The sequence below is a fragment of the Rhinatrema bivittatum genome, chromosome 4, assembly GCF_901001135.1.
Source record: "Rhinatrema bivittatum chromosome 4, aRhiBiv1.1, whole genome shotgun sequence".
NCBI classification, from domain to species: Eukaryota; Metazoa; Chordata; class Amphibia; order Gymnophiona; family Rhinatrematidae; genus Rhinatrema; species Rhinatrema bivittatum.
Window position 1 is genome coordinate 102736702 of NC_042618.1, and position 24503 is coordinate 102761204.

Here is a 24503-nt window from a genome sequence, read left to right on the forward strand (position 1 = left end):
GTGGAGGGTCTTCGTCCGACGGCCCGCCATTTCCCCTTCCTGCAAGCGGCACAGCAGCTGATCGATTTGGAGTGGAATGCGCCGGAGGCCTCATTCAAAGGGGGTCGGGCCCTGTTTGGCATGTACCCCCTGGACCCGGCAATCAAGGATATGCTGGCGTGCCCCAAGGTGGACGCCATAGTTAGCGCTGTGGTCAAGCGCACTACCATTCCAGTGGAGGGGGGGGGGCGGCCCTCAAGGAGGCTCATGACCGCCTGGACGCCATCCTGAAACAAACCTTTGAGGTGGCAACTCTGTCTCTGCGGATCGCAACCTGCTGCACATTGGTGATGCGTTCCTGTTTGTCACAGGTCAGGAACAATGCCCCGGCAGCAGACATGGAGTCAGCTCTCTCGTTCCTCAAGGATGCCGCCTCCGACCTAGTCCGTACGACAGCCAAGGGGGTCTCACCCTCAGTAGCAGCCAGGAGGCAGCTCTGGATACGGAACTGGTCAGCCGATGCTCCTTCTAAGACACGTCTCACTAGAATGCCGTTCAAGGGTTCTCTTCTGTTCGGCAGCGACCTAGATAAACTGGCCGGCACATGGGGCGCCTCTCCAGTACCTCGACTGCCGGAAGACAGGTCCAAGAGGAACCAGCGCACCTTTCCGAGGCCCTCCATAGGTAGAAGCTCCCAACGCTTCACTCCCTATAGGAGTCGCTACCAGGCACCTCGTCCTCAGGCCAGGAACCAGTCCTTTCGGACCAAGCAGCACAAGAGGGGAGCCGGCTCGGGTTCAGGTCCCGGCCGCGCCTCACAATGAGAATCAGCCGATCCATCCGGGGGACGAAGCCATAGGGGGCAGGTTAACCCTCTTCTACCCCAGATGGGTCGAGATTACGTCGGACCGGTGGGTTCTCGCCATCATCCGAGAGGGGTATTTTCTGGACTTCCATCACATCCCTCCGGACAGGTTTGTGGAATCTCCGTGTCCAATCCACAAGAAGGCGGCATTGGAAGCTACCCTGGCGAGGCTCATGTCCTTGAAAGCCATAATCCCAGTACCTGCATGGAAAATGGATTCTGGGCACTATTCCATTTATTTCATGGTACCCAAGAAAGAGGGCACTTTCCGGCCCGTTTTGGACCTCAAGTCAGTCAACCGATACTTAAAGGTCCTGAGATTTCGCATGGAAACCCTGCGCTCAGTCAAGACCGCAGTACAGCCAGGGGAATTCCTCACGGCCTTAGACTTGTCAGAAGCCTACCTGCATATCCCGATCCATCGGGATCATCAGCGCTACCTACGCTTCAAGGTTCTGGGACGACACTTCCAATTCCGGGCTTTGCCCTTCGGGTTAGCCACAGCGCCGCGGACCTTCTCCAAGGTGATCGTAGTGGTAGCAGCGGCGCTCAGACAGGAAGGAATCCTTGTCCATCCATACCTAGACAATTGGCTGATCAGGGCGAAATCACGAGAGGAGAGCCATCGGACAACCAGCAGAGTGGTCTCCCTTCTGGAAAGCCTGGGATGGGTAGTCAACCTAAACAAGAGTTGCCTACAACCTTCCCAATCACTGGAATACCTGGGAGTCCGGTTCGATACCTAGGCAGACAAAGTCAGCCTAACCACCAAGAGAAGGTTAAAGCTCCAGACTCGTTTACGGTCCTTGATGGGAGCCAGCCGACCCATAGCTTGGGATTACCTGCAGGTTCCCGTTCTCATGGCATCCACCCTGGAAGTGGTACCATGGGCGCGGGCCCATATGAGACCACTGCAACGCTCCCTCCTCTCTTGATGGAGCCCACGCTTCCGGAATTACTCCGTGCATCCTCCCCTACCCGCCAGAGTGCGGACCCAGCTACGGTGGTGGTTGCAGTCCAACCACACGAGCAGGGGGTCGAAGATGTCCTCCCCCACGTGGACCCTGCTCACCACAGATGCCAGCCTGAGCGGATGGGGAGCACACTGCAAAGAGCTCACCGCCAAAGGGCGGTGGAGCAGAGAAGAGTCAGGGTGGAACATCAACCGCCTAGAGGCACGGGCAGTCCAGTTAGCCTGCCTGCAATTTGCTCCCAGACTGCGGAACAGAGCAGTCAGAGTGGTGTCCGACAACGCCACCACGGTGGCATACATCAACCGACAAGGCGGAACCAGAAGCCAACAGGTGTCCCTAGAGATAGCCCCGCTGATGGCTTGGGCAGAGGCGAATCTCCAGGACTTCGCCGTCCACATTGCCGGAAGGGACAACACCACTGCAGACTTCCTCAGCAGGGAAAGCCTAAATCCGGGAGAATGGCAGTTGTCCCCCACAGCCTTCCAGGTGATTGTGGATCAGTGGGGGACTCCGGACATGGACCTACTGGCGGACAGGTCCAATGCTCAAGTACCCAGATACTTCAGCCGCAAGCGAGATCCGTTCTCTCACTGGATCGACGCGCTGGTTCAGCCATGGCCTCCAGGGACCCTGCTATACGCTTTTCCCCCGTGGCCACTGCTGGGTGCCCTTGTACACAAGATTCAGAGACACAGAGGCCTAGTTCTTCTAGTGGCACCAGACTGGCCAAGAAGACCCTGGTACGCGGACATGAGAAGACTACTGACAGAGGAGCCCTTTCCCCTGCCTCCTCTTAGGGACCTGCCACGTCAAGGTCCCATCCTCCACGAATATCCGGCTCAGTTCTCTCTTACGGTCTGGCCATTGAGAGGGCTAGGCTGAAGAAAAGAGGATACTCTGAGCCGGTGATAGATACACTCCTCCGAACCCGCAAGTTTTCCACGTCCCTCACCTACATAAGGATCTGGAGATTATTTGAAGCCTGGTGCGACACTCATGGCACCAATCCACATGCGACCACAATCCCTATGGTTCTGGATTTCTTGCAGGATGGGCTTCAGAAGGGTCTCTCCCTAATCTCCATCAAGGTTCAGGTGGCGGCACTGTCTTGCTACGGTCCCAGGAGGGATGGCAAGACCATTGCCACGCACCCAGATGTTTCCCGCTTCCTGAAAGGAGTCAAGCACATTCGTCCGCCACTGATGTGGCCAGTGCCCCTGTGGAACCTCAACATAGTTTTGGATTTCCTCGCGGGATCCACCTTCAGACCCCTCCGGGGTCTGTCTCTCCGTTCTCTAACTTTGAAGATGGTGTTCTTGCTGGCAGTGTGTTCAGCACGCCGCATCTCAGAGCTACAAGCACTGTCCTGCTGTGATCCGTTTCTCAGAATCACTCCAGAAGCTATCCATCTTCGCACGGTTCCTTCCTTCTTACCCAAAGTAGTCTCACACTTTCACCTCAACCAAACCATATCCCTGCCGACCACGGCGGGTTTGAAGAAATCGGAAGAAGGGCGTTTGCTGCGCCATCTCGACATCGGCAGATTGCTGCCCAGATACCTGGAAATGACAGAAGCGATACGAAAGACGGACCATCTATTCGTCCTTCACAGCGGGAAGAAACAAGGGGAAGCGGCCTCACGGCCCACCATCGCCCGCTGGATCAAAGAAGTTATCAGAGCAGCCTACATAGAGTCCGGGAAGCCACCGCCTCTGCAGGTCAAGGCTCATTCCACCAGAGCGCAGGCGGCCTCTTGGGCAGAATCTAGGATGCTGTCGCCCGCGGAGATATGTAAGGCGGCGACGTGGTCCTCCCTCCATACCTTCTCTAGGTTTTACCGTCTGGACGTCCAGGCCAGGGAGGACACAGCATTTGCGAGGGCAGTCCTACGCGGTCCTCAGGCAGCCTCCCACCCAGTCCGGGAGTAGCTTTTGTACATCCCACTTGTTCTGAGTCCATCTGCTACACGCTAGGAAATGTAGAGATTACTTACCTGATAATCTCTTTTTCCTTAGTGTATGCAGATGGACTCACCATCCCGCCCAGCTGCCGGTAGACATGGGTTTCACCAATTCAAGGTAAGGCATGTCATTTCTTACACGAGAGCGTCCACTCTACCAGGTGTCGACGCCTTCCGGTTGGGAACGCTGGCGGTCTCCAGCTCCTTTCAATCGGCCAGGGGAATCCTGTTTCATTAATTATTTGATCGGTCAGTACACATATTTCCATAGCAGCTTTTGCAAGGTAGATTACTAAGTTGCTTCACTTCCTGTGGGGGTATATGTACCCGTGCTGACGTCAGATCCGTCTCCAACTGCTAGCACGAGCACACTATACCCACTTGTTCTGAGTCCATCTGCATACACTAAGGAAAAGGAGATTATCAGGTAAGTAATCTCTACATTTTCCCAAATTACAAATGCTAGGCTGCGATATATCTTGGAGCGGAATGATTTTTATACTTTGGTGCAATTATTTGTTCTTTCATTCATAGAATACTGCAGTGGTTTATATATGGGATTAATGGAGTGTAGAAAAATTAACTAGTCCTTACAGGTTTATGATATATTAGACAAATAAATTGGTGCAATAAAAGTTGATGTCCCCCTAGAATGAACTTATGAAAGCATATAAAACTTTGGTCCTTTGTCCCTCCCGATGCAGCCTGTGGGGCAAAACACAGTAACCATGTCGGGGGACATCAACTTTCATTGCACCAATTTATTTGTCTAAGATTGAGGAGTTTCTTTGGAGTAAAGACAAGATATCATAAACCTGTAAGGACTAGTTAATTTTTCTACACTCCGTTGCTCTATATGATGATATATCGAGAATGGATCTATTCTCTGGCTGCTTCTGTGGCTTGCCTTATATATGGGATTGCCAGGAACCAGAATTGCAAAATTCTGCTGCAAAATTAGCTATGCGTGGCCGGCCTTGGGACCATGTTACATTGGTTGCCACTCCTACTTTGTATTCGTTGTAAATTTCTGGTTTTAATTTTTAAAACATTGAAAGTGGACGGCCCATTATATTTACAGAATTTATTATAATTTTACATCACAGATCGGTCTCTTCATTCCCAAGATCTGAGATTGTTGAAAGTCCCTTCTGTTAGAGAGGCTTGCTTATGCAAAACAAGGAAGCAGGATTTCTGTTATTTCGAAAACAACTGAAAACTTTATTTTTAGAATCTTATGAGAAGTGAAGTTATAACTATTAACCTGTATTTTTAGTTATTTTTGTAAGCTTTTTAGGGGAGTGTATCTGTATTGCATGAATATATTTGATTTGTATTTTGTTTATTGTAACCCGCCAAGCACAAGGCGCAGTTGCTTACCTGTAACAGGTGTTCTCCTAGGACAGCAGGATGTTAGTCCTCACATATGGGTGACATCATCCGATGGAGCAGGGTACGGAAAACTTTCATCAAAGTTTCTAGAAGCTTTGACTAACACACTGAGCTTGCCCAGCATGGTGCTATCCACGTGTCCATGCAAGGTCCCCCTTCAGTCTTGAAATATAGACAAAAACACACAAGCAAAAAAAAAAATAAAACAAACCAAAAGGAGAACCCAACTCCATGAGGACATGGGCGGGATTCCTGAGGACTCGCATCCTGCTGTCCTATGAGAACACTTGTTACAAGTAAGTAACTGCGCTTTCTCGTAGTACAAGCAGGATGATAGTCCTCACATGTGGGTGAATACCAAGCTCCAGATTGTCTCTGGCCACTATAGGGACCACAGCGACCAACCAAAGTGCCAACAGGCACAGCAAGAACTGCGGCGCCATGGGCCGAATAGGGACTGTCTGGTTCCCACAGAGTACAGAAGGAAAAATTGGGTTCAGGACTGGAACAGGTTGCGGAGGATGGATTGACCAAAGGCACTGTCCTGACGCCCGTCCTTGTCCAAACAGTAATGAGCAGCAAACATGTGAAGAGAACTCCAGGTTGCGGCCCGGCAAATCTCGACAACGGGGACTGCGCTCAAATGAGCTACCAATGCCGCCATGGCCCGCACAGAGTGAGCCTTTACTCTGCCGGCAAGCAGGAGGCCTGCCTGCTGATAGCAAAAGGCAATGCAATCCACCAACCAGTTCAACAGGGTCTGATTCCCAGTTTGTTGGAATCAAAAGATACGAAGAGCTGGGTGGACTATCTGTGACTTGCCGTACGATTCAGAAAGAAAGCCCTTTTGCAGTCAAAGGTGTGAATGGCTCGCTCCCCTGAGTGGGCATGAAGCCTGGGGAAGATGATGGGTAACACGGTGGACTGATTTAGTTGTAAATCTGATACCACCATGGGCAGGAACTTCGGATGCATACGTAACACCACACGATCATGGAAGAACTTTGTGTATGGTGGGTAGGTCACCAGAGCTTGAAGCTCACTGACCCTACGAGCTGAAGTAATTGCCACCAGAAACAGAACTTTCCAGGTGAGGAACTTCAGGTTGCAAGATTGCAGTTCGCATGAGATGTGCCAGGACAACATTGAGTACCCAAGCTGCAACAGGAGGCCGAAGAGGGGGCTTCAGCTGGAGGAGGCCCCGCATGAACCGGCCTACCAGCGACACCCCAATGGTATGCACTGACAGCACTCAGGTGGACCCTGACCGAGCTGGTCTGAAGCCTTGACTCGGAGAAGTGCCACAAGTAGTCCAATATCTAAGGGAGGGGCCAGGAGAAGGGATCCAAGCCATGCCCTGCACACCAGATGGAAGTTCTCGTCCACTTCAAACTGTAGGACTTTCTGGTGGAGGGTTTTCAGGACACCACCAGTACCTGGGAGACGCAGTCCGAGAGCACCAGAGGCTGAAGGAATATGCGCTCAACATCCAAGCCATCAGGGCCAAAGCCCAGAGGTTTAGATGGCGCAGGGTGCCCTAATTCTGAGAGGTGAGATTGGGCGCCATCCCCAGCCGGACGGGGGCCCGCACCAAGTCCTGCAGAAGCGGGAACCAGACTTGACGTGGTCAAAAAGGCGCCTCCAGGATCATAGACCTGCCGTCCTGTTGCAGCTTCAACAACATCTTCAGCAGGAGCGGCAAAGGGGGGTACGCACATAGCAGGCCTCTCCCCCAGTGGAGGGAGAAGGCATCGCAGATTGGATGTTTGTCCCCCGACAATAGGGAGCAGAACTTGCTCACCTTGTAGTTGTGAGGGGAGGCGAAGAGGTCCAGCAGCAAAACAGCTCAGTCTCCACTCCTGGTTGGAGGAACCATTCGTGAGGCTGAAAGAAGCGACTTAAGCGATCCACCAGGGCATTCAGATGATCCGGCAGGTAATCAAGGATATGCGGCTTAAAGCACCAAATGCCTAATTTAATGCTCCTTACTGAACTAGTTCAACCTATTTTAACTGTAGTCAACCATCAGGACATATTACCATGAAACACTCAATCCCCCAATTAAATGCCTTTTTGTTACCGAAAACTAATGGCACGCCCTATGTAATGTACGACCCATATTTTTTGATACAGGTGCCCTTTTGTAAACCGTTATGATGGTGAATAACTTAATGACGGTATATAAAAACTCCTAAATAAATAAATAAAATACATGGCATGCAGACGCAACCTGCGAGAGGTCCCAAGTCCTCTTCACCACCTCCAGGCACAGCAGGAATGAGCCTGTACCTCCCTGCTTGTTGATGTACCACATCGCAACTTGGTTGTCCGTCCAAATCAAGCCTTCCTTGGACAACAACTGGTCCCTGAACACCCACAAGGCGTACCAGATTGCCCGGAACTCCAGGAAGTTTATCTGACAGCAGGCTTCAGAAGCAGTCCAGAGACCTTGCATGTGGATACCATTCACATGAGCTCCCCAGCCCTGAGGGGAAGCATTGATGATGAGAATCGCCTGGGGCGGAGAGGATTAGAAGGGAAGTCCTTTTTCCAGGTTGGAAAGATCTTCCCACCAGGGTAGAGACTCTTACAGAGCATCCATGATTGCAACAGGAGCCTCAAGATCCTGGGAAGCCTGTCGCCACTGGTACCGCAAGGTCCATTGGGCCATCCTCATGCAGAGGCGAGCCAGATGGTTCACATGGACAGAGGCTGCCAAGTGCACCACAGGTGGAGCAGAAGGCAGGCTGGTACCTTCTGGCTGTTCTGAATAAGGGTAGCCAGCGAGGCAAGGGCGATTGCTCGATCCCTGGGCAAAAAAGCTTTTGCCTGTGCCTTGTCTAGTCTGGCGCCTAAGAAGTCCAGCTGAGGAGACGAGCAGAGATGAGACTTGGGGAAGTTGGTAACAAACCCCAAAGCCTGCACCGTCAGGGCCAGAGCATGCAAGGCTCCTGTGCGGGAGTCTCTCTTAAGCATCCAGTTGTCCAAGTAGGGGAACACGTGCACCGAGTGATGCTTGAGGTAGGTAGCCACCACTGCTAGGCATTTGGTAAAATTGCGGGCAGGTGATGCCAGCCTGAAGGGCAGCACTTTGTACTGGTAATGTGCTTTCCCCACCATGAAGCAGAGGTACTTCTGGAGGCTGGGCAAGATAGCAATGTGCACATAAGGCTCCTTGAGATCGAGGGAGTAAAGCCAGTCTCCTCCTCTGAGGAGCGGGAGCAGCATGCCCGGAGAGACCATCTTGAACTTTTCTCTTATGAGAAACTTGTTCAATGCCCAGAGGGTGCAAGCCACCCTTCTTTTTCGGAATGAGGAAACACCTCGAATAGAACCCTCGGCCCCGCTGAAGGCAAGGGACTGGTTCCACCGCGCCCGCCATGAGGAGAGCAGTAAGTTCTGCCTGAAGTATGATCTGGTGGACAGACGAACCCCACGATGGACATGGGGGAGAGGTCTCCGGGAGCCGACTGAAGTTTAGATGGTAACCCTGATGGATGTTAGTGAGGACCCATCGGTCTAACATGATCTTTTCCCAGCGATGGACGAAGCTCAAGAGCCTGCCTCCGACCAGGGGATCCGTCATGGGTACGGTCAACTGGCCTCTTCCTCGCCGCCATCAAAAGCCCATGGCCAGGGCTTGCTGAGTCGCCAGCTGGGGCCTTGGCACTCGCTGGCAAGGGCTGTCCCTGGAGCCTGGTGCAAGGCGTGCAAGCCCTGGAAGCTGGAGGATAGCACTTCCTCTGCCTGTAAAATGGCTTTCGGGAATCTGGCCTAGAGGACATCCTGACTGAGGACGGGGCGTCAGAAGCACTAGCGGAAAGCTGTTGAAGGGTGTCGTGATAGTCCTTCAATAGCACTACCGCATCCCAGACTTTATCCCCGAAGAGGTTTTCACCTGTGCAGGGGAGTCGGCTAGCCTGTTTTGGACCTCCGGCCGGAAGTCAGAGGCTCTGAGCCATGCCATTCTCCTGGCGCCGATGCCAACTGTAGCTTCGCGGGCCGCCATCTCAAATACAACATAGGTGGAACGCACTTTGTGCTTCCCAGCCTCGAGACCCAGCAGGACAATGGCCGAAAGGGGCCTCCTGTTGTTGACCTGAACCCGTTTTCAGAGATTGAGGTTATATTGGGTCATATGGAGCTGGTAGGCGGCGATGCGGGCCACCAGCATGACGCCTTGGAAGACTTTCCTGCCTAGGGCATCCAGCTCCCTGTGCTCACGTCTTGAAGTGGCGAAAGCATGGGTGCGGGAGCGCTGGGCCTTTTTCAGAGCAGACTCCACAACCACTGACTGGTGGGGGAGGTGCCGCTTCTCAAACCCCACAGCCTGCCGCACCAAGTAGGTGGCGTCAGCCTATCTATTGACAGGGGAGATAGAAACGGGGTGCTCCCAAATGCGGAGGAGGAGGTCCTTGAATATGTCCTGGATAGGAACCGCCATGATCTCCTTAGGAGCGTCAATGAACTGGAGAACCTCCAGCATCTTATGTTGAGCGTCCTCCTCAGTGAGCATTTGAAAGGGAATGGCCTCAGCCATAGCCCTGACAAATCCTGTAAAGTACAGGTCCTTGGAGGGGCAACTAGCGCCGTTCCTCCAGAGGGGAAGGCTCAGAAAGGGAGTCATCCGAATAAACGGAGGATGACTCCATGGAGTCATCACCCCAAGGGTCATATGGCCCTTCCTCCTCACTGGGACCAGCATGCTGTGGGCGAGGTCCATGAGGGGGCAACATCCCTGGGCTCCGATGCCTTCGGAAGCCTCAAGGGCACCGTGGGAATCGACTGTTCCCCTGTCATCGAGTGGGACCGGAGGCCTTGAGAGCCCAGAAGGACCTGGCAAGGCTCAGGGAACCGTGGTCTGGGAAACACAGTACCAGCCGTATCTTCCTCCTCTGAGTACCCAGGAATCAGGATCGCTCCCTTGGAGAGCATCGGTGGCCGCTGGGGAACAGAGGGTCCCTCGGGCACCGGCTGTGTCGGAAGAGCGCCCAGGAGGACGTCCATGTGCTCCAGCAGGGGTGCTAGCATCTATGGCGGAAGCTTGGGCACCAGTATAGGGTTCAATGGCATCGACAGCTCAACGCTCTGGAGAGCCTTAAGCATCGCGGACTGCACCCTGCGGTCCATCTCCTCCTGAAAGTTTGGAGTAGCCAGGACTGAGGGAGGGGGACGAGGTGTCACCGGCTCTTCCTCAGGTCTCCGAGGTGGCACGGTGCCTGGCACCAGTGTCTGTGGGGAACACCTAGGACTATCGGGGGCATTGGAGGATGGGGCCTCCAATGGCTGGTGTGGCTTTGGTGGTGGCCCGGCAGTCGCCGGTGCTGCTCCGGACCAGAGCTGTGCGTTCACAGTGACCGGTAGTGATGCTTGTGGGATCTCCCTCGGTGCTTGGCCCTGTTCTTTCCCCGGTGCCAAGGAAGCAGAAGATCCCAATATCTGGGAGAGTGGGGAAACCATTGATCTATCACCGTCCCCGCAATCCTTGGAGGTACTGGTGAGAGGAACAGCCAGGGGAAGTGTGTCAAGGGGCTCTCCGCAACCTCTCAGCAGTGATGGAGCCGACACAGGAATAGGAGACTGGGGCCCTGAGAAGTTTCTTCATCTCTATCGAGGTGCTCCCGACGCCCTTTGGGGGGGTCATCTGGTCACACAAATGGGCCACCCACGGACGTTGTGTGAGGCCCCCCAGGCAGAGGTTCCAAACCTCATGCGGATCCGTGATAGACATGATCTGGGGGCACTGACGAAAACTAGTCTATGCCATGAAAAAACACCCAGGGTGCAGTTGATGACTGGCAGTCACCGTGCAGCGAAGTCGGGAATCGACCGCAAAGTTGGATGACAGGTAAGAAAACTACCTACCACACCGAGGAGTCACCACCCGTGAAGGGGACCCAATGAGGAATTTGGAAAAACTCAAAAACTATCGAGAAAAGTACGAGAAATTTGAGAGCTCCATGAACCGCGAGGCAATTCACCGCGGAAAAGAAGAGACTGAAGGGGGACCTCGCGTGGACGTGCATATAGCAGCATGCTGGGCATGCTCAATGTGCTAGTCAAAGCTTCTGGAAACTTTGAAAAAAGTTTTCCATGCCAGGCTCTGTCACCCACATGTGAGGATTACCATCCTGCTTGTCCTAGCAGAACAGGTTTGATATGGGCAGGAATTAAATGTTTTTAAATAAATTAATAGATACGGTAACCTCCACATGTGTTACTGTGGTCTTGTTCTGCTAGGTATCATATTAGTGAGAAGTGAGAGTGTGTATCACTACTTACTAATTGAAAATTTAATATTGAATGCTACACGAAGAGGTTATACATTTTTACATTTGATTACATGGACTTCTACCTTTTGGTGATATCAAAAGAGATCCAGTTAGGTGAAAGTTATTCAGATACGTTGGGGACATTTATCGTGCTGAATAGCCTGGATACAGTATCCATTCTTCAATTTTGAATATTGGCCTCCTCGTGTTTAAAATCCATACTTATATCTAATGTAATATTTTACTTCATTTACTTCCAATAGAAATAATGAAGGTAAAAACTATAATAGAAATCAGAAAAACATGGCATATATATATATATATATCGCTATTTGTAGCGATAGTTACTGTTCTTTGTGAACCGGGGTGATATGTATATTATACAGGAACCTCCGGTATATAAATTATTTTAAATAAATAAATATAGAAGGATATTTTTCGTAATGAAACACTATAAACCCACTATTTCCTAGCATGTAGCAGATGGACTCAGAACAAATGGGTATAGAGTGCTCGTGCTAGCAGTTGGAGACGGATCTGACGTCAGCACATGGTACATATACCCCTGCAGGAAGTGCAGCAACTCAGTAATTTCCATCTCCAAAGCAGTTTGAAGCTACCTCACGCTCGCGGAGCGTTTTTCCAAATTCTAACGACTAAATTCATAGAAGAATCCTACCTGAAGACGAGCCCCGCACTCCTGCGGTGATACCCTCGGGTCCCTCCCCCAGTTGAGTTTCCCGAGGTGATTTCCGTGGTCCCTCGGAGGTACGAGCCTCGGTCCGGTGGCCTACTCACGGCAGGGTCCCAGCTGCTGAGTGAGAAGGGCTCGGGCACGGCATAGAGGCAGCCTCGGTCCCGGTGAGGACTTGGCCCCCGAGCGAGACGAGTTCGGGCGCGGCCTAGAGGCAGCGGGTGACTTCCTCGAGCGCAGCGGTGACGGTAATCACCCTCTCCCCCCACAGCCGGAGACCACCCGGGTCGCAGCCGGGAAGCGCCGAAGACCAGGTAAGGCGTACATCTTTACTTTTGCTGGTCTACGAGGAAGCGAGGATTAGCGGGGTCTGCCTACGTGGCAGCCCGCCAAGGAGGTTGCCATTTGCCTGCCCGCTCGCCGTCGCCATCTGCACTGGTTTGCCGCCTCGCTCTTGCGCTCAGCCCAGACTAGGCGCAAAGGCGACGGGCGCATATGTTAGGCGCCCGACAATAATTGGGCGCATATTTGATAGAGGCGAACATTGAAGGGCGCACCTTGATACACATTGATTAGGCGCATGTTGCTCACGTTAATAGGCGCACGTTGATCGGCGCACGCTGACAGGCGCATGCTGATAAGCACATGTTGCTAGGCGCACGTTGATAAGCGCACATCTTTCGCGCATATTACAAAGCGCATACTTCGGCTGGGAGCACACCGGCGCATAGAGATAACAGTCGCGATGGAGCGTATGAGAGCCCATGCATCCGCAGAACCGGCACCTCCGGAATCAGGCATAAGAGCTCTAGGCCTCTGCTCAGCATGCCACCTCAGAGCCACACAGAGCGAGGAAGCAGACTTCCTATGTGCCCAATGTGAGGAGGCCCTGGGAGTTCCAGGCCAGGGCCGGTCCCAGCCCAGCGTACTTGCCAGTTCCTCAGGGAACACCCCGGACCTAGCAGGCCGCGGTGAGCAGCCGGGGAACCCTAGAGACCTGGTGCCCCTAAGGCTAGAACCTGCTTCGCTCTCCTGGGTGGAATTATTCAAGGGGATTCACGCCTTTGTCAAGATGCAGTCTGATCCCCAAACGGACCCGTACGTACCGGATGACCCTGCCCCTGGACCATCAAGACCTAGGCACGGCCACTCACCACCCGGAAGCCCCACTTATGGGGATTCAGATTGCTCTGAGGAAGAAGGCGAGCCCCCCCGAGGAGGGAGAACTTCCCTTGGGGATAGAGCCGTATCGAACCATGAGACACTTCTTTCTTAAGGAGGATCTCCCAGACCTGGTCTCTCAATGCCTGTCGGAGCTGGCTATCCCGGGCCACGGCACCCCAGGGGAACCTAGAATGAATCCCCTGCTGGAAGGCCTTCGTCAAACGGCCCACCACTTCCCCCTCCTACAAGCAGCACAGCAGCTAATCGATCTCGAGTGGAATGCGCCGGAGGCCTCATTCAAAGGGGGTCGGGCCTTGTCTGGCATGTACTCCCTGGACCCGGCAACCAAAGAGCTGCTGGCGTGCCCCAAGGTAGACGCCATAGTTTGCGCAATTGTGAAGCGCACCACCATTCCGGTGGAGAGAGGGGCGGCCCTCAAGGATGCACATGACCGGCGCATGGACGCCATTCTGAAACAAGCCTTTGAGGTGGCAGACATGTCCCTACAAATTGCGACCTGCTGCACCGTGGTGACGCGTTCCTGTTTATCACAAGCCAGGAACAACACCCCGGGAGAAGAAAGGTAGACGCCATAGTTTGTGCAATTGTGAAGCGCACCACCATTCCGGTGGAGGGAGGGGCGGCCCTCAAGGATGCACATGACCGGCGCATGGACGCCATTCTGAAACAAGCCTTTGAGGTGGCAGACATGTCCCTACAAATTGCGACCTGCTGCACCGTGGTGACGCGTTCCTGTTTATCACAAGCCAGGAACAACACCCCGGGAGAAGAAATGGAATCAGCCCTCTCGTTCCTCACTGACGCTGCCTCCGACCTAGTCCGTACAGCAGCCAAGGGAGTGTCATCCTCAGTGGCAGCCAGGAGATAGCTTTGGCTACGAAATTGGTCAGCTGACTCCTCCTCCAAGACGCGCTTTACAAGAATGCCCTTTAAGGGATCCCTCCTGTTCAGCGACCTCGAGAACCTGGCTAACAAATGGGGCGCCTCTCCATTGCCCCGTCTTCCAGAAGACAAGTCAAGGAGGAACCAGCGCCCTTTTCCTAGGCCATCCAGAGGTAGAAGCTCTCAACGCTTCAACCCTTACAGGGCTCGCTACCAAGCACCTCGTTCTCAGACCAGGAACCAGTCCTTTCGGGCCAGGCACAACAAGAGGAGAACCGGCTTGGGTTCGGGTCCCGGCCGCACCCCACAATGAGAATCAGCTGACCCATCTGGGGGAGGAAGCCATAGGGGGCAGGCTAACCCTATTCCTACCGCAGGTGGGTCGAGATTACTTCGGACCAGTGGGTCCTCGCCATTGTCCGGGAAGGGTATTACCTGGACTTCCTTCACCTCCCTCCGGACAAGTTTGTGGAATCTCCTTGTCCGCCCCTCAAGAGGGCGGCGCTGGAAGCTACCTTGGGAAGGCTCCTGTCCCTAAAAGCCATAATCCCAGTGCCTGCAGGGGAGATAAATTCTGGGCATTACTCCATTTATTTCATCGTGCCCAAGAAAGGGGGCACCTTTAGACCCGTCCTGGACCTCAAGTCGGTCAACCGGCACTTAAGGGTCCCAGGATTTCGCATGGAAACTCTGCGGTCAGTCCGAAGTGCCATACAGCCAGGGGAGTATCTCACATCCCTGGATCTGTCAGAAGCTTACTTGCATATCCCAATCCAGCGCTACTTACGCTTCAAAGTCCTGGGACAACGCTTTCAGTTCCGGGCTCTACCCTTCGGGTTAGCCACCGTGCCACGGACCTTTACCAACGTAATAGTAGTGGTGGCAGCGTCACTCAGGAAGGAAGGAATTCTCGTCCATCCCTACCTAGACGATTGGCTGATCAGGGCAAAGTCACCGGAGGAGAGCCACCGGGCAACCAACAGAGTTATATCTCTTCTGGAAAGCCTAGGATGGGTAGTCAACACAAACAAGAGTTCCCTACAGCCTTCGCAGTCGCTGGAATACCTCTGAGTCCAATTCGACACCCAGGGAGACAGTCAGCCTGACCTCCAAGAGGAAATCAAAACTCCGGAATCGTTTGCACACTTTGCTGAGCGCCACCCGGCCCACAGCTTGGGATTACCTACAGGTCCTCGGCCTAATGGCCTCCACTCTGGAAGTGGTACCATGGGCACGGGCTCATATGAGACTGTTACAACGCGTTCTTCTATCTCGGTGGAGCCCACGATTACAGAACTACACCGTGCATCTACCTCCGAGACATCTACCTCCGAGACACCGTGCATCTACCTCCGAGACACCGACCAAACCATACAACACAGATCAATCATACCCATAATGACCTCTCCCCTTACACAAATGATAGGCTTAATGACCTTCTCTATTCTTCTTCTAAATGCTCAATCTATTGTAAAGAAAACCACTCTCCTATTTGACATACTTACTGACGAATCCCCTGACATATGTGCCATCACAGAATCCTGGTTAAAGGATACCGACACTGCTCTAATCAACCAACTCCCCACAGACACATATAGCATCTTCTCCATTCCTAGACCTAAAAAGAAAGGGGGTGGTCTACTACTCCTTGCCGCCAAAAAGAGACTCAACTTCTCACTCCAATCTACCCTCCCTCCACCCAAATTGGAGATCAGCATCTTTAGATCCAACTCTCTCCAACTCTGCTTAATCTATGCCCCCCCTGGCATCCTAGAAAAGAACCCCTCCCCCCTCATAGAATACATCTCAAAAAACATAAATATTGCCAACCCAGCCATCATTCTTGGAGATCTCAATCTCCATGTCGATTGCAACCCCCTCTCCACTTCATGCGAAACTATATTGTTAGCTATGAATGCCCTGGGATTCAAACAGATCGTGACTAACCCCACGCACAAAGCGGGTCATACCCTTGACCTGATATTTACTAACACCTTAATCCAAGCTGATCACCCCTTTTGTACGCCCATTCCCTGGTCAGATCACTATCGTATTGACACATGCTGCACTATACAAGATTCCCCCCAATCCTCCCAACCTACAAAAACAATTAGTTTTCGCAAACAGGCTAAAACCGAAGATATCATAGAGGCCCTTTCAGAGGAACTACTTAACCTAGACCTTACAGATGCTAACTCCGCTACCTCCTCATGGTTCCAAATCACCACCAACATAGCAGATAGACTCTGCCCCTCTCAAACCAAAAAAATCAACTTAGAAAAGAATAACAAAAAACCATGGTATGTAAATGAGCTTAAAACCATGAAACTGAAACTTCGTAAATTAGAAAAAACCTGGCGAAAGAACCGCCTCCCAACCACCTTATTTCAGTTTCGCACCCATCTACACACCTACAGGAAGGCCACAGAAAAAGCAAAGAAAGATTTCTATGCCACAAAAATCCATCAATTCCAGTTCAACCCACAAGCCCTCTTCCAATACGTAAACAGCCTCATTACATCTCCAGACAGATGCAACCCCGACAATGATGATGAAACCAAATGCGAGAATCTAGCATCTTACTTCCTTTCTAAAGTGGAAACCATTATGGCACGCTTCACAGCTCATTCTGGCTCCCCGAACACATCAGCAACCAAAAACACCCCAATAGACTACACCAATCAAAGCATACAATCACACCCACACACAAAGAACCCAAACTCTTCACTACTGAAATTCGAAAACACATCTGCACTAGAAATTGAAAATACCCTCAAAAAAATCAAACCAGCCTATCACCCCTCAGACAACCTGCCCACCAACATACTACTCACGAGCCCAGCTACCACAGCCAAACACATCGCAAACATCCTGAACAAATCCATTACCCTAGGCCAAGTCCCGAAGCAACTCAAGCATGCCATTATCAAACCTACCCTTAAAAAAACTAATTTGGATCCTAATGAACTAGCTAACTATCGCCCAGTATCAAACCTCCCATTCCTCTCCAAAATACTGGAAAAGATTATCAACAAACAACTCACCGAATACATTGATGAACACAACATACTCTCCACATCCCAATATGGTTTTCGCAAACACCATAGCACTGAAACGCTACTCATCACACTCTCAGAATCCATACTTAAAGCCATGGACAACGGACAATCCTACATCCTTGCACTGTTAGACATATCTGCAGCATTCGACACAGTCAATCACCTCACACTCATCAAACGACTCATGGAAATTGGCATTGCTGGCACAGCCTTACTATGGTTCCAATCATACCTTAGCGACAGAAGCTACAGTGTAAAAATTGGTTGTAACAAATCCAACCCTGTCAAACTATCTCAAGGAGTACCACAGGGATCATCCCTCTCTTCAACACTCTTTAATATATACCTCCTCCCCCTCTGCCATCTCCTCTCTAAACTGGGTATCCAGCACTTTATATATGCTGACGACGTGCAGATACTCATTCCCATTACTGATTCCATTACAAATGCAATGAAGATCTGGAACGCTGCACTATCTGAGATAAATAAACTACTTTCCGAAAATTTCCTTGCTCTCAACACCAACAAAACAGAACTACTCATTCTTTCTCCTCCTAACAACCCCTCACGCAATCTCTCCCCCACCCCCCCACCCCCCAGCTACCCTCCTACCTTACAAGTCCGTAACCTTGGAATTATGATAGATAACCAATTTAACCTCAAAAAATTCATTTCGGCCACCATAAAAAGCGGATTCTTCAAACTCCACACCTTGAAGAGAATCAAACCTCTTCTTCATTCCTCTGACTTCCGCACAGTACTGCAAGCTATGATCCTATCCAAAATTGATTATTGCAACGCTATTCTCCTAGGCTTACCAAAAAGTACTCTACAACCACTACAGTTATTACAAAATGCTGCTGCACGCATCCTTACCAATACTCACCGTCATGAACACATCACTCCCGTCCTCCAATCACTACACTGGCTTCCTGTAACCTCCAGGATAGTATATAAAGTACTCACGCTCATACACAAAGCCATTCATAACCATGACATGCAATGGTTCCCAGAACATCTCCTGCTTCACACTCCGACCAGACCCACAAGAACGCATCACCAGGCCAAACTTCAGACTCCCTCTCCTAAGCTCATGAAACACACCACCTTCAGAGAGCGATCATTCATCATTACAGGCACTACCCACTGGAATAAAATGCCTTCTCAACTACGCCAGGAACCTTGCCACAAAAAATTCAAGCACAATCTTAAAACATGGCTGTTCAAACTAGCGTACCCGGACTAACGAATTGACTCCTTCCAAAGATGCGACATGACCTCCCGACTGACGCTTGCCCTTCCTACTTACTCTCCCCTCCTCCCACCCTCTGTGAATATTCTCCCCCTCCCCTCCCTTATCTCTTTCCCCTGCTAATTACCCTGATTACATTGATGAACGCCCTTGTAAAAAACTAACATGTATATATGTATATAATTCTCATATCATCTACTCCTGTCCATGTTTACCCCCTCCCTGTTAAAAACGTTATTATTGTAAAGCCTGTTGCTCAGTTATGTTACATTGTGAACCGAGGTGATGTTTTGCAAACGTGCCTCGGTATATAAAAAACCCGTAAATAAATAAATAAATAATACCAGCCAGAGTACGGCATCAGTTACGGTGGTGGCTGCAGCCCGGCCACATGAGCTGGGGGGGTCAAAAATGTCCTCTCCAACCTGGACCCTGCTCACTACAGATGCCAGCCTGAGCGGCTGGGGAGTACACTGTGAAGAACTAACCGCCCAAGGGCGGTGGAACAGAGAAGAGAGTCGGGGTGGAACATCAACCAACTAGAGGCACGGGCAGTCAGGTTGGCATGCCTGCGATTTGCCCACAGACTTCGCAACAGAGCAGTCAGAGTGATGTCGGACAATGCCACCACGGTGGCATACATCAACCAACAGGGCGGAACCAGAATCAGACAGGTATCCTTAGAAATAACCCCCCTGATGACTTGGGCGGAAGCGAATCTCCAGGACATCTCCGCCGTCCACATCGCCGGGAAGGACAACGCCACGCAGACTTCCTCAGCAGAGAAAGCCTAAACCCGGGGGAATGGCAGCTGTCGTCCACAGCCTTCCAGATGATCACAGATCAGTGGGGGATGCCGGGCATGGACCTACTAGCGGACAGGTCCAACGCTCAAGTACCCAGGTATTTGTCGCAGGCGAGAACCTCTATCCCAGGGGATCGACGCCCTGGTACAGCCATGGCCTCAGGGGATCCTGCTATATGCCTTTCCTCCATGGCCCCTGCTGGGTGCCATTATACACAAGATTCAGCGGCACAGAGGCCTAGTTCTTCTGGTGGCCCCGGACTGGCCAAGAAGACCCTGGTACGCAGACATGAGAAGACTACTGGCGGGGGATCCTCTACCCCAGCCTCCTCACAGGGACCTGCTGCGGCAAGGTCCCATCCTCCACAAGGATCCAGCTCAACTCTCTCTTACAGTCTGGCCATTGAGAGGTTAGACCAGGAGTCGGGAACCCATGGCTCGCGAGCCAGATATGGCTCTTTTGAGGGCTGCATCTGGCTCGCAGACAGTCGCCACACTTTCCCGCTGACCCAGCTGCTGCCCGGTCCTCCTCCGCCCGGGCTTAAAATGCTGTCAGCCCGGGCGGAACGCGGCAGGACAGCTGGAGTCAGCGGCACCAGCGTGCTCTCTTCTTCCCCCCCCCCCCCCCCCCCCCCCCGCGGCCCGGAAGAGGAAGTGGAGAGTATCGGGTGCGTGCGCGGCAAGAAGAAGCCACGCTAGTGCGCTCGGCCCCGAAGAAAAGAAGACTGCAGCGCGGCTCGGAGGAAAATGAAGAGGTTCAACCGCGGCCGATGGGACTCGGCCTCCGCGAGGGCTGAAAATGAAGAGGTTAGCGTTGGGAGGAGGCGGCTGCGAGTTCCCGGGCTGGGGGAGAGAGAGAGTGTATGAGCGAGCAAATCGCTCATTCACTCTCTCTCTCCCCCAGCCCGGGAACTCGCGGCAGCAGCAGCCTCCTCCCAACGCTAACCTCTTCATTTTCAGCCCTCGCTGAGGCCGAGTCCCATCGGCCGCGGTTGAACCTCTTCATTTTCCTCCGAGCCGCGCTGCAGTCTTCTTTTCTTCGGGGCCGAGCGCACTAGCGTGGCTTCTTCTTGCCGCGCACGCACCCGATACTCTCCACTTCCTCTTCCGGGCCGCGGGGGGGGGCGTGTGTGTGTGTGAGAGTGAGAGATTGCATGTATGTGAATGATTGAGAGCCTGTACATGTGAAAAAGAGTATGTCTGTGATTGAGAGCCTGCCTGTGAGAGAGAGAGAGCATGAATGTAAGTTTACCATTGGGAACCTGTATGTGTAAGTTTGTGATTGAAAACCTGTTTGTGTGAAAGAGTATGTGTGTATGATTGAGATCCTTTGTGTGTGAGAGAAATCATGTATATGTATGATTAAGAGCCTGCGTGTATAAGTAAGAGAGAGATCATGTGTGTCTGTGTGTGATTGAGAGCTGATTTAGGTGAGGGAGCATGTGAGTATGTGATTGAGAGCCTGTGTTTAAATGAGAGAGAGAGAGAGCATGTATGTTTGTGTGTGATTGAGAGATGATTTAGGTGAGGGAGCATGTGAGTATGTGATTGAGAGCCTGTGTTTAAATGAGAGAGACCATGTGTGTCTGTGTGTGATTGAGAGCTGATTTAGGTGAGGGAGCATGTGAGTATGTGATTGAGAGCCTGTGTGTAAATGAGAGAAAGAGAGGACATGTTTGTAAGCATGTGAATGAGAGTCTGTGTGTGAGAGAAAAAGACAGCATGTATTTATGTGATTGAAAGCCTGTGTGTGTGTGTAAGCGTGAAAAGATAGACAGCATGTGTGTAAATGTGTAATTAAGAGCCTATATAAGTGAGAGAGAAAAAACATGTGTATATGTGAGTACTGAGAGCATGTGTGTATAGGTGTGTCATTGAGAGCCAGTGTGAGAGAGAGCGCTGGTATGTGACAGAGAGGAGAAAGTTCCAAGCAAACCACCCCGCCTCCTGCTAATTCAGAACAATCTCAGGACACCTGGATATCAAACGTTCCCAGGTATGCAGAGCAAAAACATTTTTGTATCCTTATTTTTCATTACTGGGTCTTTGTGTCTGCTATTTTGAAATATTTTGTTGGTATCTGGAAATGTTTTATGTGAGTTTTTAATTATTGGATATTCCACTCATCAGCTGTTTCGAAATATGTTCTTTTTGTTAGTACAGTTTTACTGCTGATGATTTTATATTTCTTGATTTGTTTTATAAGGATGGGTGATGTTTCTTTTTTCCTTTGTTACACTGCATACAGAGACTCTGGCTTGTTGCAGTTTCCAATTCAGTTTTTTCTGCATGCTTCTTGTGCATTTTGGTCTCTTTATTCTATGTTAGGTGAGGGACAGCACGTGATTCAGGTGAGGTTTTCTGCTGGCGTGTAGTTTCTGTGTAGGACTCTATAGCAGCCTGACTTGGTCCGTTTTCCTAATAGGAGATGTATTGGTGTCTTAAGGCTTGGTGTAATATTTTCAGAGACTTATTGTACTTTAAAAGTGTGATCTTACATAAAATGCACACATTTACTTGTATTTAGTTTTAAACATATTGTATGGCTCTCATGGAATTACATTTTAAAATATGTGGCGTTTATGGCTCTCTCAGCCAAAAAGGTTCCTGACCCCTGGGTTAGACTGAAGAAAAGGGGATACTCGGGGCCGGTAATAGATATACTCCTCCGTGCACGCAAGTTCTCCACATCATTAACTTATATAAGTATCTGGAGAGTATTTGAAGCCTGGTGCGAAACTCGCAGCGCCAATCCACATGCCGCTAAAATCCCCATCATTTTGGATTTCCTGCAAGATGGGCTCCAGAAGGGTCTGCACCTCAATTCAATCAAGGTTCAGGTGGCAGCGCTATCCTGCTACGGCCCCAGGAGTGGCAGCAACAGCATTGCCACACACCCAGACGTTTCACGTTTCCTGAAAGGAGTCAAGCACATTCGCCCGCCACTGAAGTAGCCAGTGCCCCTGTGGAACCTCAACCTAGTTTTGGAATTCCTAGCAGGACCTGCCTTCAGACCCCTCCGAGGCCTGTCCATCCGTTTGCTAACCTTGAAGATGGTGTTCTTGCTGGCCTTGTGTTCAGCACGCCGCATCTCAGAGCTACAAGCACTGTCCTGCCGCGATCCGTTTCTCAGGATCACCCCAGGGGCTATCCATCTTCGCACGGTTCCTTCCTTCTTACCCAAAGTAGTCTCGCACTTCCACCTTAACCAAACCATTTCCTTGCCAACCACGGAAGATTTGAAGAAGTCGGAAGAAGGTCGAATACTGCGCCATCTCGACATCGGCAGGCTGCTGTCCAGATACCTGGAAATGTCGGAAGCAGTACGAAAGACGGACCACCTGTTCGTCCTTCACAGCAGGAAGAAGCAAGGGGAAGCGGCCTCACGGGCAACCATTGCCCGCTGGATCAAAGAAGTTATCAAGGCGGCCTACGTAGAAGCGGGAAAATTACCACCTCTACGAGTCAAGGCTCACTCTACCAGAGCGCAAGCGGCCTCCTGGGCAGAAACTAGGATGCTGTCACCTGCAGAGATATGTAAAGCGGCAACGTGGTCCTCCCTCCATACCTTCTCCAGATTCTACCTCTGGATGTCCAGGCCAGGGAGGACACAGCATTTGCAAGGGCAATCCTAAACGGACCTCGGGCAGCCTCCCACCCAGTCAGGGAGTAGCTTTTGTACATCCCATTGGTTCTGAGTCCATCTGCTACACGCTAGGAAATGGAGAGATTACTTACCTGATAATCTCGTTTTCCTTAGTGTAGGCAGATGGACTCAGCATCCCGCCCGGCTGCCGATATACATGGGGATTCACCGATTCAAGGTAAGCCATGTTTTCTTACATAGGGCATCCACCCTGCCCGGGTGTCGATGCCTTCCGGTTGGGAGCGCTGGCTGTCTCCAGCTACTGTCAATTGGTCAGGTTAATCATGTTCAGTTAATCAATCGGTCAGTCACACATATATCCATACAGCTTTTGCAAGGAAGATTACTGAGTTGCTGCACTTCCTGCAGGGGTATATGTACCAAGTGCTGACGTCAGATCCGTCTCCAACTGCTAGCACGAGCACACTATACCCATTTGTTCTAAGTCCATCTGCCTACACTAAGGAAAACGAGATTATCAGGTAAGTAATCTATCCATTATGGCTTAAATGTCCTCACGTCTCAATATTATCATCAAACTACCACCAAAACTGTAAGAACCTTTCATTTAATATAAACAATACACAATCTTTATTTAGAAACGATTTTTGGGAATCAGTATCAGAACTAAAAGTGCACTGCTTAATACAGTCTTTAGGCTCTTGCCTGCAATGGGCTGCAACCTGTTTTGTGTATAGGCACTAGATCTCACGTGACAGTTGCAGCAGATATTTCCATATATCTGCTGCAACTGGCATCATTCCTATAGACAGATATAAGCTGTAAATAGCACTTTGAATATAACTCTAGAATCTATGTCATTGTAACATGGTATCTTTTGCTTAATAGCTTTTCTGAATGGGAGTTAAATGAATGGGGGCAAGACCATGCTGTTTTCACCTTCCTTTATGATTCAGTAGAACTCATCGTCACCTTTGGGGATTCTGTAGGTGAGTATATGAAATCGATGTGACTAATTTTCCCTGACAACCATTGTACAACTAAGGCTCATCTTATGTAGTAGCTTTTATTGCAACTAAAGATATCTGCAGTGACCTAAGACGACATTGTCAATTTTATTTTTTATTTTTTTATTCAGTATATCACATCAAGATAAAACTTGAACAAGAAAAGGGACTCCCAATAGTAATATTAGCAGCAAAATTAATTTCCTATTCATCCAATCAGACCAATCCAGACATGTGGGTTGTGCTCCCTGACCAGCACATCGAGACAGACTAACAGGCTTGCCGATATCACACATTTGCTGCTTAATGATAGATAACTGCGAAGAATTGCTGAAGTCTACCCGACTTTATCCAACTTTTCCGAATTCTGGATAGTTGTATATATTTGAACCTCTTGTAAATTTCTCCCACTTAATTAGTATCACCTTATTTTGTGTAAATATCTCCCCTTTTCCCCCCCCTCAAAACTCATTGATTACAATGAACATGTACCCTAAAGTTTGAGTTTTTAATTATTGGATATTCTTTTCATCAGCTCTTCTGAAATATTTATTCATTTTATGAGTACGA

The 24503-nt window shown here is 50.7% G+C and overlaps 1 protein-coding gene across 1 annotated transcript in view; it reads left to right on the forward strand.

The window, feature by feature from the left end:
* Positions 1–24503, forward strand: part of KNL1 (kinetochore scaffold 1) — a 629191-nt gene that overhangs the window by 465006 nt on the left and 139682 nt on the right. Inside the window, 1 exon segment of the mRNA XM_029598563.1 lies at positions 23815–23915. Within this exon segment, the coding sequence (XP_029454423.1) occupies positions 23815–23915 (101 nt within the window).